At 42.5% G+C, this 18312-nt stretch overlaps 1 protein-coding gene across 2 annotated transcripts in view; it reads left to right on the top strand.

Annotated features, from left to right (window-relative positions):
- Nucleotides 1-4505: 4505 nt before the first annotated feature.
- LOC143132403 (aminopeptidase N-like) overlaps nt 4506-18312 on the top strand; it is a 21292-nt gene continuing 7485 nt past the window's right edge. Inside the window, exons 1-12 of one of the 2 annotated variants that reach the window (XM_076291900.1) lie at nt 4506-4677; nt 9554-10381; nt 10912-11054; nt 11809-11951; nt 12289-12415; nt 12932-13086; nt 13456-13569; nt 14581-14724; nt 15888-15953; nt 16311-16376; nt 16832-17010; nt 17160-17236. In XM_076291900.1, the coding sequence (XP_076148015.1) occupies nt 9786-10381; nt 10912-11054; nt 11809-11951; nt 12289-12415; nt 12932-13086; nt 13456-13569; nt 14581-14724; nt 15888-15953; nt 16311-16376; nt 16832-17010; nt 17160-17236 (1810 nt within the window). In that variant the 5' untranslated portion in view covers nt 4506-4677; nt 9554-9785. Of the gene's footprint in view, nt 4678-5083; nt 5162-9553; nt 10382-10911; nt 11055-11808; nt 11952-12288; nt 12416-12931; nt 13087-13455; nt 13570-14580; nt 14725-15887; nt 15954-16310; nt 16377-16831; nt 17011-17159; nt 17237-18312 lie in introns of those variants that run through there. The other variant, XM_076291901.1, reaches the window with a different exon arrangement.

Genomic DNA, 18312 nt, shown 5'->3' with positions numbered 1-18312 from the left:
TGTTGACATAGTTAGACACAGACACAGTTAGACACAGTTCAAACTGGGGCTACTCTACCTGATCTGACCTTGGCTGTTGACCCTAGATAGGGGAAGCTGATAAAAATGTGTCAGTGTTCAGAGCTTGATGTTACAACAGAGTTGTGTAAACATTACTGTAAATGTAATTTTTTAGTGTTCATTGTATTCACACAGCTCTTGGTACACCATTTTAGCACAGACTTGTGCAATGGATGTAAAAAATATAGTTATAAAAAAACACCAAGGAGAAATTAACAATAGCTAACAGAAATAATAACAAGAGTTGAGAGGAATGTAATTATTATTCTGAAAGAGAAAATATGGTGGTGGCTTAGTCACACTGGCTCAAACCTTCATTCTTCCATTTTTAACCTGTTGAGGAGTACAGTCACAAATATGTGATCAGGGCCCCTGGGAGTACGATGACAAATATGTGATTAGAACGTTTTCAAAAAAAGTTCCGTACTATGATGCAACAATTACCCTCAGGGACTTTTCTGTAACAATTTTAAGAACACTCAAACTATAGAACGTTTGCGTAGAATTCTAGAAGGAGCCAGGAAAATAATTAACTCTCTGGCGAACTGAATTTACTCCTCCACAGGTTAAAGTAAGTCACTGTGTTGATGTTATTTTTGTTTTGTTTTCCAGAGAGCTAATGTGAAATAAACTTATCATGAGGTGACACAGATAGGAGTGAACTAACTTTTTGTTTCTCTTTATCTCGGCTCTCACCAACTGTCCCTGGTAGAAAATGAATAACTATTATAAACACGGTGTCCATCCAACGGTGCACAACAGGAGAGTAAAAGTTAGAAGACAACAGAGAGTGGCTGGCACAGTCACTGGCGCACTAATAGAGTACCAAAGTGTGACGTTCCGTTTCCATGATTGCAGTGTCACTGGATCTAAACAAACTTTCGAAGTGGTGCACTAACGCTGCTTAGTGTACTGCAAGAATGCTTGTGTGCTAAACCAGCGCTTCATAGACAGTCACTCAGGTACCTCAGTCTGCACTAATTCCCCACAGAGTGGATTACAAAGTAATGATTTGCTTAATGCTCAGTGATCTGAGCTGAGGAGGGTGGTGTTGTGAGTGAAACTGTTCCAGTGTGGCTGGGGGTCATCTGAGTGCAGGGCACTGTGAGAGACCAAAGGCCAATCCGCACACAAGAACTAAGACAGTAACGTAAGCTGTAAGCTGTAACGATATGAATGGCCACACTGAACAACAACAACAAAATGAAAAAGTCTCCAGAATATTCTTCATTTTCTAAAATTCGATGGATTATTATTGGCGTTTGTGTCATTCTCAAAATTGCTCTGAACGTGATCCCCTATGATATGCATCATGATAAGAATCAATGATAAGATAATGGAATTCTTAGGGGGGAAATCTGTTAATGTAGAGGTCAATTAACAATGCAACAAGGATTTGTTTAGATCATTGAAAAATGACTTTAGCAACAGAATGTGCAAATACGAAAGTTTTGATGAAATGTCAAAAAAGCCCATCCTCTGTGTTCTCCAGATATCCACTGAAGTTAGCATCCAAACCAGCTAGTGCCCGGCCGGTTCTCTTGTAATACCACCTTGTACCACGTGTGGCACTGCATCAAAAACACTGCAAGTCAAAGGGACTGCGTTCAAGACAACCTGAATCCTACAGGATTCCACATCACTCCTTTAAGTCTACTCTCAGCCACATGGAGAGTAACGGGGACAAACGTTTGGGTCGATGTTGGTAACTCATTGAAATGACGTATAGGGCCACATACTATTGCATGATTCTAGTTCCAACCGTACTCAGGCCTTGTGCCTGGGGGGTATTCCAGAAAGCAGGTTTACTGGCTTAACTGGGTATGTTAACCCAGAGTTAGCGGTAAAACTGGGATTTCAGTTCCAGAAAGCTCAAAAATGATCAGGCTATGTAAGTATCTATGGTAACATAGGCTCTGAACTGAACTGGGTATGTAAACCCAGAGTAAATGGGTAAACCTGGGATTTCAGTTCCAGAAAGCTCAAAAATGATCAGGCTATGTAAGTAACTATGGTAACAGGCTCTGAACTTAACCTGGTAGGGGGTAGGTTTTGTTCAGGTTATGTTCAATTATGTTCGGTTATTTTAGTGCATGTTCAATCAGGCCGCTATTTTTACACTTGTCACGCAATGGCGTTTCATTTCGACGAAGGTCCGATTGACAAAGAAGCACAAAATTATGTAATATTCATCCGTGCAATTCACCGTGAGAGGGCGATAAGACCACGACATCACATGATAGCCTATCCATTATTTTCCAAACAAGTTTTTCAAGAGCGCTAGAGTTTTTCAGCTGAATCCTAAATATAGGCTACTTGAAAAGCATTCTCCATCCCTACATTACGCATGGTGGATTAGAATAGAATAAAATAAATCTTTAATGTAGGCTAGCTAGCCTACACCATATGGACATTTGTGTTTGGCTCACCAGACAGATGTGGACAAACAACATCTCAGAAACATTGAAGATATAGGCTAATTAAAACAAGTACAGTACAAAAAAGGGGAAACATAGCCTATAGAAAATTAATAAATACGTTTAAATATAGCTGTACAGCTCAGCCTGCATGTTGTCACTACGTTTGGTTAAGAATGCTGATGCCATTTGGGATAAAATATGTTTTAAATAGGCTACACACGCTCTCCGACTGGGAGTTTTTGTAGTGTTGGACACGCAGAGCATATCGGCAAGCTGTCGGTCGGTGCGTAAAGTTTGCCTTGCGCTAAAGCAGTTCCTGCGCAACTTCATTCGTTTTCCTGGACACAAACCCACGAGGATCATTAAAGTGTAGTTTCACCAACTGGCAGGTCAGCATCACTTATTAAATTTTCCAAATGTGCACCGAAATGTGTCCAATAGGCTACCCATGCCTTCCGACATTCACCCTTCCGATGATGGAGCGCAAAAGTTTAACTTGGCCCACAGCTGCAGGACCCGCGTTAAAATAGAACATTACATTTGGGATTCTCAAAGAATTCTATGGCCCACTCAATCTGTGACAACTAGGCTAGTTTAAGAAAGCATCATTCAAAGCAGTCAATACAATACGTGATGTCCAGTGAATTATTTAATTGTTCTTTTGACATTAAATAGGCTATCTTAAACATACGCTTTTACACGGTCAGTTAGGCTATTCTCTGCCAAGCAAGGTCTCGGACGCAGGCGCTTAAGTAGGCCTATTGCTCTTTTTTTGTTATTACAGTTCTCTCCTCCTCGTAAGCCTCGACTACTCCGCCTCTAAAAAATACGGTGCTCAATTCCTTTCGCCGGTTTCACTCATGGTTTCGACTCTCAATAGATGATGCCTTTATAAGTTCGCCGTGAACGCGCACAACTCTAGGTTATCTAACACAGGGTTGATTGAACTAACTGGTAACCGGTGTTTTGGAACCGACAGCTCGGGTTTAGTCGCCACAGGTTCAGACAACCCAGAGGTTAAGTTTTATCTCAGTGTTTGTTAAACCTCCTTTCTGGAATACCCCTCTGTAGTGTCATTGATAACAACAGTGCAGTTACATACATTTGCATTGCTTAGTGTAAGGGTCAAGATCATAGAAAGATACATGGGACAGCGTTCTGAGCACTGTTGCTGGGCAACCACATTACCAGTTCCTTGTGTTCTGATTGGATGGCATAAGAATTTGCCTACTGATGATTAAAGTTGATAAAAGTAAAAAAGAATGTTGCCCCATATCAATGGGAACATTCCCATAGAACAATACTCAGGAACATTTTGAAGCAACATTTCTCAAGAAGGTGCCATGTGTATTATCACTTTTTGGGTGAGTAACTTAAAATGAAAAACTGTGCTAACATCCTTATTCAATGTGACATTAAGTAGATCTTAAAACTGCCCGCATGCACTGTAATTTTGCTGATTTTCTCTAAGATGTGTATGGTTGATACTAACTTTTTGAGTAAACCTTGTCATCCTGCTCAGGAAACTGTTGGCACACACTGTGGCAAACACACACACACACACACACACACACACACACACACACACACACACACACACACAGATTCTTTATCATCATCCTGTCTAAGAGTTGACAGTCTCAACATTCTTTTTTTCTCTTCATCTCTCGTTCTTTGCGCTGCTGTACTGCAACGCATGGCAAATATAATTATGTTCTCTTGACTTGCCTTTTCTTGTCTGACAGCTGTCACTTCTGCTGTTGCGATGTTGAGTTTGGACGAGGTCCTAGACAACTGGTTAACCACATTATAGTTTTAAGCACACACACACACACACACACACACACACACATACACACACACACCTCCTTCTCTCCTCCCCCAGTCCTCCTTGCAAAATTATGAGTAAGCTCCGGAAACCTGCCATGCATGAAGAACTTACATGCCCCCCCCCCACCCCCACCTCTCCACCCCTCCTTCACAGACCAGGGGCTGAGCGTGTGTGTGTGTAAGAGAGAGAGAGAGATAGAGAAAGAGAGAGAGTGAGTGTGTAAGCTCCCCTTTAGCTGTATCCTGGATGCTCCACATACACCCCTGTAGTCAGTCTTGATCGCACGGTACGCACATCCTTCTCTACTCTGCTCTGCGCTGTGCCGCTCCTGATCGCACCTCCTCTGTTCTTTTTCAGCATGCCTTGGTGAGAAACCTGTTGACTTGTTTTCCTTGTTTTGCTTGTGCTTGTTTACTCTGTTTGTTTGTTTGTTTGTTTATGGATTGGTTTCCCCAGTCCCAAGTGTTGGAATGTGAATGTGAACTACATTCTTTCATAAAAGTGGAAATGCAGAGAAAGCGGGAGAGGAAAGAGAGGGACAGAGAAGGGGAAAAGAGAGAGAGAGAGAGAGAGAGAGAGAGCTGGGAGTCTTGCTGCTTGCAGCTGTGTAGACTCTCTCTCTCTCTCTCTCTCTCTCTCTCTCTCTACCCAACTGATTGATTCCACACATGTAGCCGTTGAGGGAGAACTTGAGAAGCTGCGTCCTCGCTCTCCGCGTCCTCGTGTGAGCGCACAGGGCTCTCGACTGCACCCTCCCACGGCCGCAGAGGGACAGTTACAGGGCTGGAGAGAGGAAAGGAACACGCTCCACACTCAGTGAAAAGTTTCACTCACAATGCTTTGCATGAGGGTAAGAATCTATCGTCACTCATGTCAATGTCAATTAATGTCCCTACTGTGGGCCTGATTTCAATTCTCTATATGTCTTGTACAAACAGCAGGATTGACAATAAAGCTGACTTTGGCTTTAAATGAACCCTGCTAATTAACCCAAACAGTAGGTGGGAATAACTCTTTAGTTGGTGATTGATGGTATCCCATTGAAATAAAGCAGGGTCTTGTTTTAGGCAGGTATAGCCTGTGATCTAGCTATCCACTGGATTCTGGACAACGTTTAGATGTGACATTTTAGTTTTTATGGTTTCATGTGCCAGCAATTCACTGCACACCACACACTGGGGTTTCTGTCCCATTTTGTTTACTTGTGTTTACCGCTAAAATTATGTCTAACATGACCTGTCACATAAACATTGTCTATCTATGTCCATGGCAATGACTGACATACAAATAAGGTCTATAAAAAAAAAGGTCCAATATTAAATGAGTGATTTCAACACAAGCTCTGCGACCCACTCAGAACGTTCCCTTGACCCACTTTTGGGTCCCGACCCACCAGTTAAGAAGCACTGGAAGACTATGATATGACTATCCATTAGATTCGGGGCCAGCCGATAAGGGAGGTGGATAACTCACTTTGACAGGCGCCTGTGAGTTTGCCTGAATAGACGTGGCTTGCAGATTGTATTCACAGATGTTTCAGCATTAGTGTCGTTTCGCCCCTGTCCTGGCCTTTGTTTGTGGAGAGGTTTTCTTTAGCTACACTGTTGATGTTGTGGGGCTGTGGTCCGCCGTAGCCATAATTAGAAACAGAAAGAACAAACATAGTCGGCATTAAAATTAGCTGCTGGCTGCAAACTCAGGACAAAACACAAACATGTTTACGCTGGCGTCTTCTAATCCGATCTGTCACACTGCACACTTTGTAACTCGTATATTGATTTTTACAAATATAGATGTGCATTTGTAAATAAAATGCCATTGTAAAACCGAAAACTTCATTTGTAAAATGTGATTCTGCATTTGTGGATCACCAGCACACACATTCTTTGAGACGTTCTTCGCATGAAAGTCGCACAAATCCACACGTAATTGCCTTTGTGAAATCTAATTTTGCATTTGTGGATCACCAACACACCCAGTTTTCGTTTTCGCATTTGTGGATCAGCACATGTGTTTTTAAGACAATCTTTGCGGCAGAGGAGCCACCAGATCTACAAATAGCCTACCTCTAATTCGCCTGCTGACAGACTTTCTAATCCAGTAGATGGCAGTGTTGTTCTATGGGACTCATAACACACAGAGCTAGCGAACCTAGTTGTTAAATCTAACAAGTTATGCCTTTTACAACCAGCTTTTTGATGGAAAAGTGGTGTTTAATTTCCATAATCTTTGTTTAGTGAACGCATAAAACCGTAAGTTTGTAAGCGAAATCAAGAATTACGATCTTTGAATTTGTTTATTGTTATATAGCAACCGAGGCTTTAGGTGTTAAAACCAAAGATTCTAGAACAGAGCTCATCTCTAGAATCTTTGATTAAAACGTATTGCAATAACGAATGTTAGTTGGCTAGGCCTACTTTTACAACTTTTGTGTTGGCATGTATCCTTTCCAAAACTAACATTGGCAGAATTATTACTCCTGGATTTGAACCAACAATCCTTGGAGTCAAAGCTCGCTCCACTAACCACTGCGCTACTGCATTGTAACAGACTTTCATGCGAAGAACGTCTCAAAAACAAGTAACTTTGGAAAGCGAAGAATGCGTGTGCTGGTGATCCACAAATGCAGAATCACATTTCACAAATGAAGTTTTCTGTTTTACAATGACATTTTATTTACAAATATATATTTATCTATATTTGTAAAAATCAATATACGAGTTACAAATATGATTTTTTTATTTGTAGATATCAAAACACATGCAAATCAAGAAATATTTGTGGATCCCCCTCTGCGCATATACAAATATTATTGAGACAAATTTAGCTCTATATCCCTCTCACACATTGCTGTGTGTGTGTGTCTGTGTGTCTCTGAGTGTTTGTATGCAGTCTGACACACGTTACTGGTAAGCATGTCTTCTCTATCACACAATTCTGTGTGTGTGTGTCTGTGTGTGTCTGTGTGTGTGTGTGTGTGTGTGTTTGTGTGGGTGTGTTTGTATGCAGTCTCTAGACACACATATTGCCGGTGAGCACGTCTTCACGCTCCCATATTGCTTCCTCTTCAGCATGTCACTCAACAGAGAGTTTCAGAGCGTCAAAGAGTGTTTGGGTACTTTGTGAATGCATGGATATTTGTGTGTGCCTGTGAGTGTGTATGTGTGTGCGAGAGTGAGAGAGAGAGAGAGAGAGAGAGAGAGCAGGAGAGAGAAAGCAGGAGAGAGAGAAAGAATGCATTTATCTCAGTGTGTGTGTTTGTGTGTGCGAGAGAGAGAGAGAGAGAGAGAAAGAGAGAGAGAGCAGGAGAGAGAGAAAGAATGCATTTATCTCAGTGTGTGTGTTTGTGTTTGTGTGTGTGTCTGTGTGTGAGAACGATAGAGACAGAGCAAGAATGCATTTATCTCAGTGTGTGTGTGTGTGTGTGTGTGTGTGTGTGTGTGTCTGTGTGTGTGTCTGTGTGTGTGTGTGTGTGTGTGTCTGTGTGTGTGTCTGTGTACACATGCATGCATGTGTGTACTTATCCTTTACACAGTAATACAGTAACTAAGAGCATTGTTCAGCATAGGTTACTTACACAGTTTCTCACCTAATGAGTTGACCAGCTGCACATCACTTCTGCAGATAGGTGGGCCGTTCCTCTGTCGTAGGAGAGGATGATGGGAAAACAGACTTTATTGTGGGCAACAGCACTACTCTTACAGATTTACGCTAGGTGGCCTGCTCAGAGCCACCCACACACCTCCACACCTTTGAGCTGCCTTGCCTTAACCAGGGTCATCTCAGCAAAAACACATTTCTGCTGCAAATATCGTCATGTTCGTGGCATAATGGTTTACGCTTTAACCAACCTCAAAAGATAAGTGGGAGTAAGTGCAAGAAAATGTACTTGATAGGCAGATTGCTCGGTTGCTGGATGTGCCACCAAGAGGTGCTCATATTTGCCCCATTTGGATGCCTGAGTGGTTTTTCATAGGAACGGCTGCAGAGCTCTCTCTGTTTGTACAGTTTGCTGACTACCTTCTTATCTGTTCCCTTCCCTTGTGGGACACACAGTTTCAGAAACAGTTCTTTTGTGTGGTTGATATAAAACACACACACTCACACATACACACTCTCTCTCTCTCTCTCTCTCTCTCATACGCACACACACACACACACACACACACACACACACAGACACACACACACACACACACACACACACACGCAATGAACAACCTCCTAGATCTTCTTGACAGATAAGGGGCAAACAAACATCTGTGGCAAAAACTAAAACAGGCCATATGACAATATGGGTGTAAGAGTCTGACTCTTTTCTTAGCACACCACTGAAGCTGATGGCACTCATAGCCAGAGAAACACTGCATTTGGCTGGAGTACATTTTTGGCCAGTATATGGTTTATGCTGACAATCCTGAGTGTCAAACAACACCATTGAAGTCCCTAAAATGTTAGGGTAGCATTTCAGACTCTGGGATAGGGCCAGGAGTGTCCTGGGTGAAGTCCCACTGAAACTGCAGTATTCACAGTGGATTTAACAACCGAGATATTCTCTCTACAGTCTATGTAAGTGAGTGTTCAACATGCCAAGTGTGGTGAGAAGGTCAAGGCCTATTACCGTCTGCTGGGACTGACTAATGCTGTATATGATTAGGTGGTCAATAAAAGTAACAGCCTAAAGATATGGAGTCAATAAATGCCCTTGGGTTAGTGCTATTAGTTTGATAATGATATGAGGGTATCTATCAGCAGTTATGGACACATAGTCACAAGTCTTTTATTATGAGTATGACAGTGTCCCTACGTTAAAGCACAAGTACAATTCTAATCAGTCTCTGTGTCACAACTCAGATAAACATCATCAAAGTCTTTTATTATGAGTATGACACTGTCCCTACATTAAAGTACAAGAACAAGAAGTAAGCCTCTGTGTTCCAAATCAAGTCCAAATAAGTCTGTCCTTAGTCATGTTTGTCATAACATTTACATATCCTTTTCAATTGGTGTATAGCACATATGAGCCATTAAGACAACATTAGTAATGTGAGATCCTTTTATCTGATGAGTCTCAAAAGCCTTATTTGGATTCATGTTGGACAATCCTCTGGGAAATGTTTGGTTTAAGACAAGGGCCCCACCAATGGACATACATTTACAATGTCACATGTATGGATGAGCGCCACTTAAACTACAACACTACTAGAACTAGAACTAAAAGAAGTCTCCTCTTATGCTTTAGGTTCCTGAAGGAGTAACAGAGGACAAAGGATGTTGTGTATGGACAGTCCAAGGCCAGCGTCTTAGTACACTCTTAAAGCGAATGTGTTGAAAACAACACAACTTGCTTTGTTTTTAACACATCTCTGTGTCCAGATAGGGACAACACATGAGAGAGTGTAGTTGCCTTAGTGTGCATATTAAGACTGACCGGTCCGTCCATTCACTGTTCTACACTGTACCAGCGCCTGGCCATGTCTCAGGGTTATTACGTCAGCAGGACTGTCGCGGTCAGCGCCGCTGTTGTGGCTGTCGTTGCCGCCATCACCATTTTCGCCTTGTCAGTGGCCTACTCTAAACACAAGTGCACTGCAGGAGGAGGAGATGGGGGAGGGGGAGGGGGGACTCTGGTGGGTCCCACTCCAGCCCCTGAGGCCAGGGAACCCTGGGATAGGTACCGTCTGCCGGACACTCTGTACCCAGTCCACTACAACGTCACCCTGTGGCCTCGCCTGACAAAGAACGAGCACGGCCTGTACGTCTTCACTGGACACTCTACTGTGGACTTTAAGTGCGAGAAGGAGACAGACCTGATCCTCATTCACTCCAGCAAACTCAACTTGACCAAGTCCAGCGGGCATCACGCAACTCTGACTGGACTGGGTAGAGCGAGAGCTCCTTCTATCAAGACCACATGGCTCCAGGAGAAGACAGAGTACCTGGTCGTCCAGCTCAGTGGCAAACTAGTCCCAGGACATTCTTACCAGCTCCACACCAAGTTTCAGGGAGAGCTGGCCGATGACCTCGAGGGCTTCTACAGGAGTGAATACACTGAGAACGGTGTCAAAAAGTAAGGAGCAATCGGTAACACCGAACTTGACAGTATCGACATAAGACTGACATGACACTGTCATGAACACATGACAATGTCATGACACATGAACCCTAAGCAACCCTAACTCTAACCCTAAACCTAACCCCTAAGCCTAACCCTAACTTGTTATGACAAAAACCGAATGACACTTAATGACAGAAGCGTTGTGTCATAAAAGTGTATGACTTGTTTATGACACGTTCATAACAGTGTCATGTCACTCTTATGTCGATACTGCCAAGTAAAGTGTAACCGAGCAATCACTACTCTGTGCTGTGTCAGATATGCTAACAATTCACTGAGTTTACAATCAAAAGTCAGAGAACCCTACTGTGATGCAGCGGATCATAATAGTGAATCTCAATAGCTATCATTATCAAGCTGTTTTGCATTGCAGCTGAAAACAGATAAAGTGTAATCAGATATAAATTACTCAGGATGCAGCCTGGGTATGTGCCATAGGCCTGGCGTCTGTTAACCATTAGCATTATGATTCTTTCCACCAGAATTGTGGCCACTACTCAGATGCAGGCTACATACGCCAGGAAAGCGTTCCCGTGCTTCGACGAGCCGGCCATGAAGGCGGTCTTTGACATAACCCTGATCCATCCTCCCGGAACCATAGCGCTGGCCAACAGCCGAGACGCTGGTAAGGGAACCATGAGAACCATGGTGACAGACAACATAGAACACAGAACACAGAGGCATTGTGACACCTGCCCCACCCCAGCCATCGACCCCCCCGCACTGGCCCCGTAGTGGGTGACTGGCCAGTATGTTCACACCTGATAAGATGTGGACAAGAGAAAGACAGACTGCTCTCATGTCTCTGGATTTTCAGTCATGTCCACTAGATATGAGGTTATTTGTTTATTAGATATTTATTCACTTAGTTTACTGTTTATTTATGTACATACAAGTTCAAAGGTTTTGAAACACCTGCTCTTTTATGGTTCTTTCTTTTTGACTGTTTTGACATAGTAGGACAGCACTGAAAACTAAAATAGCCTCCATTTACCTTCATGGCTGGTTTGTACACTTTTGATTAACTGCCATTGTGTATAAAAAAGCTATAAATCAATTGACACTGACATTGACTGCTGACATCATCATAACCGGTTTCTTCAAAGAGTCACCTTGAATGCTTCTTGATTATCATGAGTAAACAAAAAAGCAACCAACAAGTTCTCAAATGAATACTGTATGTCTTTACTGTTGTCTGTCACAATTTCATGTAAACAGCTTAGTTGTGAAAACGCTCCATAAAGTCCCTTGGCCAGGAACCCAAGCTCTTTACTACAGGTTGGGCCAGGGCCAGAGTGTTGGTGGAGCCATCTGAACATGTTTACGCTCCCAATCCCCAACACCGTCTCACCTAACTCTATGTGTGCCTGCCTGCTCAGAAATCCTACACACGTCTCTGGATGAAACAGACGTCCTAGTCACCAGGTTTGAGCCGACCAAACGCATGTCCACATACATCTTGGCCTTCATCGTCTCCGACTTTGGCTCTATCCAGAAGGACGAAACAGACTCTACAACCCTGGTGATTATTTTCACACATTTCTATTTCGTCTCCTGAGACCGAGTTATAATTTACAAGCCAAGAAATGGTTGAGTGAGCTTGGCCCATTGTGTAATGGATAATGGTTTTTAGTGATAATAATAAATTTCATCACCACCAACTCCCACAAGGGGGTAATGAGGAGGGCAGTTCAAAACCTCTGCAGTATGCACACACACATACTCACACACACACAAACACACACACACTCACATTTCAAACTCACCCACTCCTTGCTCACACACACTCCACATTCAGTGAGTAATTGAGCCAAGGAGGTTTGGACGGGAAATATTCAGTTTTCCTTTTTTTTTGACAGGTTCGTATCTGGGCCAGGAAAACGGCGCTGGAATCAGGACATGGGGACTACGCCCTCAACGTAACCCTTCGCGTGCTGGAGTTCTTCGAGCGGTACTACAACACCAGCTATCCGCTCACAAAATCAGGTATGGTCACAGCCACAGAAGACACTTTGAGATTCATCATTCATCATTTGTAGACTGTGTGTTTACACATCAGCTTCAGAAACTCATTGTGTGAGTGTGACGCTGTGTGTGTGTGTGTGTGTGAGTGTGACGCTGTGTGTGTGTGTGTGTGTGTGTGAGTGTGACGCTGTGTGTGTGTGTGTGTGTGTATGAGGCACTTTGAGATTCATCATTCATCATTTGTAGACTGTGTTTTCACACATAAGCTTTAGACACTCATTGATGTACAGTCCTGTGCAAAAGTTTTATGCGTTTGTCTTATCACAACTATTCTTTCTTCTTCTCCTGCATCACTGTCAGTATTATGTAGAATATCAAACATTCATGTCCATGCACTTTTGTGTATTGTTAAGTGAAAACTATTTAAACGTTTCACACAACACAACGGGAACATCCCTATTGTACAGTATTGTTTCAAAACGTTGGCTAAACGTTTTGCTGCCGTATGATGGTGGTGCACTCCACTCCCCTCTCTAGACCAGGTGGCTCTCCCGGACTTCAACGCCGGGGCCATGGAGAACTGGGGGCTGATCACGTACCGTGAGACGAGCCTCCTGTACGACCCCAAGACGTCCTCCAACGGGAACAAGGAGAGGGTTTTAACGGTCATCGCGCACGAACTGGCCCATATGGTACTAATAAAAGAATAACAATAACTTTAATTTATGAGGCGCTTGATTTCATTCCTGCTAATAGATCTCAGACTGTTGGCACTATACAAAAAGAAAAGACAGGAGGGTTTTTTTGGTAGGCTGCTTATAGACATGGGTTATATATATCACACAGAAACAAAACGGTCTTTGGTAGTCTGGACAGACAGATAAAGAGAAGTAGATATAAAGAGAGAGAAGTAGGGAATTAGGGATATATCTGGAGACTAGGAGGTTCTGGGAGAATAACTATATGTATGTGTGTGTGTGTGTGTGTGTGTGTGTGTGTGTGTGTGTGTGTGTGTGTGTGTGCATGTGTGTGTGCGCATGCATGTGATTCCCTCCTTGTAGTGGTTTGGCAACCTAGTGACTCTGAGGTGGTGGAACGACCTGTGGCTGAACGAAGGCTTCGCCTCCTACGTGGAGTATCTTGGAGCCGACCACGCAGAACCCTCCTGGCATATTGTGAGCTTATAAATCTCCCGCACACACACACACACACACACACACACACACACACACACACACACACACATGCAACCTCAAGCAAATTCTAACCCAAAAACAATGGAAAAAGAACGTTTTTAGGCCCCTGAGCTAAAATAAACCTTGTTTCAGCCACATGCAGGAATGAGCAGTGGGATGAGTTTGCTTTGGGAGTGAAGAACTCTGGATTCCTCCCACTTTAACCACGGCATGATGGGGAAGAATCTGAAGTATCTGTAGAACTGATGAGCAAGCCACAGGAAAACTGAATGAGGAAAAAATGACTCTTCATTTATGTAACCTGTAACCTCGATGTGTAAAAGCTCAGTTAGATTGAGTTGCATATGCTTGTTTAGTCTCGTGCTTGTCTTAGCATTTTGTGTTGAACAGAGCAGGTCTCTATCCTGGGCTCTGTATTCTAATGTAGTTACATCTTTAATGTTAAAACCAGTATTGAATTTGTATGAGTAAATTGTTTCACCTTCTTTTGAAGAAAATGTCTTACATTTCACTCATAATGGTCTTAAAAAGGTCTTAACTTGGCAAAAAAAACACAATGGAGAGACACGCTGTCCTCATATTGTGGTCACCTTAAGACCAAAGTCATCTTTTGTTGTGCATGTCACAAGTATTCAACCTGGCATGCGTCACAAAAACACCGAAATGTGCTATCCCAGACCTTAAAACAGTGACACACATCCAAGTCCAAACTCAGTTTTCTTCACATATGATATTAACTGATCCAGAAAAAAACATTTTACATTTACATTTACATTTATTATTTATTTTATTATTTATTTATTGTTACATTGTCCCTGGAGCAACTTGGGGTTAAGTGCCTTGCTCAAGGGCACAGCTCACTGGGAAGCTGGTAATTGAACCCACAACTTTTCTGGCTACGGCACACTAGCCGAGAATACAAACAGGGACAAAACAACAACATCAACAACAACAAGGGATGTTTTTGTTTATTTTCACCTGTCTCCACAGAAAGACATGATCGTGCAGGGCGACGTCCAGAGAGCTTTCGCTGCAGACTCGCTGGTCTCCTCGCACCCTCTGACCCGCAGTGAGAATGAGGTCAGTAAGCCAGAGGAGATCAGCCAGATGTTCGACACCATCTCCTACAGCAAGGTATGAGAACCCCTCCCTCCATCCACACGGCCATTCTACCAGCACGACTGTGTGTGTGTGTGTATGTAAGAGAGAGAGAGAGAGAGAGAGAGAGAGAGAAGCAATATGTTCAACACCATCTCCTGCAGCAAGGTATGAAAGCTCCTCAGTCCATCCACATGGCCATTTCAATGGTCATCTGACTTTATTTAGTGACCTTTATTAAAAAAATATATACAGTATATATCAAACGTTTGTATAAAACATCTGCCTTTCTAGTGGTGAACTAACTGTTACAGTCGCATGCTTTTAAAGCAGAGTTTTGCTGAACCGTAGAAGGCAAGGTTGCTTTACTTGCTTTCACTCAAGACCAAGTAATCAGATCCTTCATCACCATTCGTCCACTGGCAGGAATGTAAATGCCTAAGCACTGCTTTGTTGAATGTAAATAAACTCCAATTACCACGAGGCCGAGCCCAGCGCAGCGTCGCCTGGCTGCTGAACAGTTAAGACATGTTCCAATCCAGCTTGGCTGTAATGAGCGGTGCTAATGGGAGACCACGGCGTAAGGCCCAGAGGGTGACCCAAACAGATGTTAGTCATTTCCCTCAGTTTATTCATCACATAAATCCGTCTCGTCATGGACTGCATGAACTGGAGCCAGCCGGGATGTGTGTGTGTGTGTGTGTGTGTATGCAGGCAGGGGTCAGCCAGGGTAAGATCCCCTGATTAGGGTCAAAGTGAGGAAAAGGGGGGCAGGTTCCCAGTCGTAAAACCCCTCAGCTTGAGCCAGACACTTGCCCATGTCTGTATGTGTGTGCTGCCAGTGTGTGTGTGTGTGTGTGTGTGTGTGTGTGTGTGTGTGTGTGTGTGTGTGTGTGTGTGTGTGTGTGTGTGTGTGTGTGTGTGTTTGTGTGTACATACATGTGCATGTTTGGTATTGATGTGTATGGGTAAGTGAATAGTCTATGTATGTGTGTATGCATGTGTATGGTGTATGCATACTTGTGGATAAGAATGTATATGTGTGTGTGTGTGTGTGTGTGTGTGTGTGTGTGTGTGTGTGTGTGTGTGTGTGTGTGTGTGTGTGTGTGTGTGGTGTTAAACCATGGTTGGAATGTCACGTGTTGTTCCCTCTGAGACGGCGTTAGCTCTGTACTAATCGGGTGTGTTTGGCGTCACAGGGTGCAGCTGTCCTGAGAATGCTGTCGGAGTTTCTGTCTGAGCCCGTATTCGTTAAAGGACTCAGTGTAAGTCTGACCAATCAATCAATCAACCAATCAAATTAATCAATTCATTAATTGCTACACTTTAAATCAGGCTTTCATAATACAGTATAACAAATAATAATGTAACTGTAATGTAATGTAATAATAATGTAACAGTAACTGTTTAATAGACATTATAATGATCTAAATAATCTATCAAAAAAATAAGACATTGTAAACAATGTATCTTATGGTGATGTGACATTTATGCTGAAACTGTATAATCCCCATGGTAACAAAATGACAGTATCTGACAGTGGATTTATTAACTCTCTCTCTCTCTCTCCTTTCTTTATCCATTCTTCATATTTCTTTCTATATTTTTCTTCCGTTTTGCAGTCCTATTTGCATCAGTTTGCTTTTGGCAACACTGTATATTCTGACCTTTGGGACCATTTGCAGGATGTAAGTTCTTGACATCACAGAACAATACATTAAAGGGGTGGGTTCAGGATTTTGGACATACAGTAGGACCTCATTTCCAAATTAGCAAGTGTGATATTTATCAGTGGAGACCATTTTCAACACGTTTCATCCAGTCCTTCTAGTTGCAGAGTTCGGAGGTGATAGGCTAGTGCAAGTCATCAGTATGTGTTAGCCTACCACTAAAAACAGCCTTACCCCCTCCACAGTACACCCGAGGCAAATAAATTTGAAATTTTGAAAACGGTCTCCACTGATAAATATCACACTTGCTAACTTAGAAATTAGGTCCTATGTCCAAAATCCTGAGCCACCCTTTAAACACATTTCTTGATATATGGCCTGTGTAAACCCCAAACACAGGATGCAAAAAAAGAACATTTGTGTACTTTGATGTAATTTGCTGTTTACCGAAAAGTGCTTCATTGTCTCATCAGGCTGCACAGAGCACAGGGTTACATGTAAATCTGCCCTACTCCGTCCATGACATTATGAACCGCTGGATCCTTCAGATGGGCTTCCCTCTGGTTACCATAGATACCACAACAGGAACCATCAGCCAGAAGCACTTCCTGTTGGACCCTGATGCAGTGGTGGACAGACCATCCATTTACAAGTGGGTTTATGTTACAGTACAACTCTTCCATTGGCTGATGATGTTTCTCCATTTTTATATACTCATAAAATTTGGTATAACCGATGTAACTACAGTTATAGCAACAACCTCCAAAACGTTGTTTATTGCTTCTATTCTCATTGCCATAGTTACCAATGGATTGTGCCAATCAAGTGGATGAAGAATGGCGTACATCAGAATCAACACTGGCTGATTGAAAAGACAGGTAAGAACACCTGATCAACCATTAGACAGGTACTGTAAGACCAGCTGCTCAATCATTAGTCAGGTAAGCCCATCTGCTCAACCATTAATGCAAATGTTTATTATTAGCCAAGTATAAGCCAAGTATATTTGCATATACAAGGAATTTGGCCTCTGCATTTTACCCATCCGAGGGTAGTGTAGAATGCACCCACACACACCGTGTACACCCACTCAAACACACACACACATGCACACACACACACACACACACACACACACACACACACACACACACACACACACACAAACACCCTCAGAGCAGTGTGCACACTAGGAGTACACATACACACCCGGACATTAGACAGTTAAAATCACCTGATCAACCATTAGACAGGAAATACCACCTGATCAACCATTAGAAAGGTAAAATCACCTGCAAGAACATTAGACAGATAAGCCCATATGCTCAAAATTTGATCAAGTAATCCAACCTGCTTGACTTCTGGAAATGTGTAGAGGCTAAATAAATATCCAATCCAAAAATCCAATTTACTCAGACTCAATAATACACCAGATATACATAGGTATACCTGTTAGGCTATATTATATAGAAATGTTTTATTTTTTTTTGCTGTTCTACTCAAGAAATGATGAGGCATTTAGTGGTTTAATTTTGTTAATTGATTTAGCTAATAATCTAAACATTTCCTTATACAGGCTAATGGATTTATTTAAGCACATACAACACAACTTACAACCTTTTAAAAATCAAGGTGGAAGTGTTACAGTAACGCACATGAGTTTGCCTGCATACTTGAAGAATACGCCCTCAGAGTTTGGAATTAGTATCCGGACAGTGTGTGTGTTGTTGCAGCCCTGAATTAATGTATACTAAAACTCCTAAACACATTAAAACTACCATTTTTAACAGCATGTTAATCGAGTAGCCATTCTCATCTGTCATTCACACTGAGATTTCTTAATCCTGTGAGAATTGGTCATAAATGTCCTGTGGTAACACTACATCCTGACGTCCTGTGGTAACACTACATGACTCCACTTCTTTATATAAAATAATCCCATCCAAACAGCAGC

This window comes from Alosa pseudoharengus, unplaced genomic scaffold (genome assembly GCF_046254945.1).
Source record: "Alosa pseudoharengus isolate Yale_2024_CS ecotype anadromous, Long Island Sound unplaced genomic scaffold, YU_APseudo_1.1 YU_APseudo_1.1_scf_19, whole genome shotgun sequence".
Lineage (NCBI taxonomy): Eukaryota > Metazoa > Chordata > Actinopteri > Clupeiformes > Clupeidae > Alosa > Alosa pseudoharengus.
The sequence above is the reverse complement of the archived record's forward strand: the minus strand, read 5'-3'. Positions and strand labels throughout refer to the sequence as shown.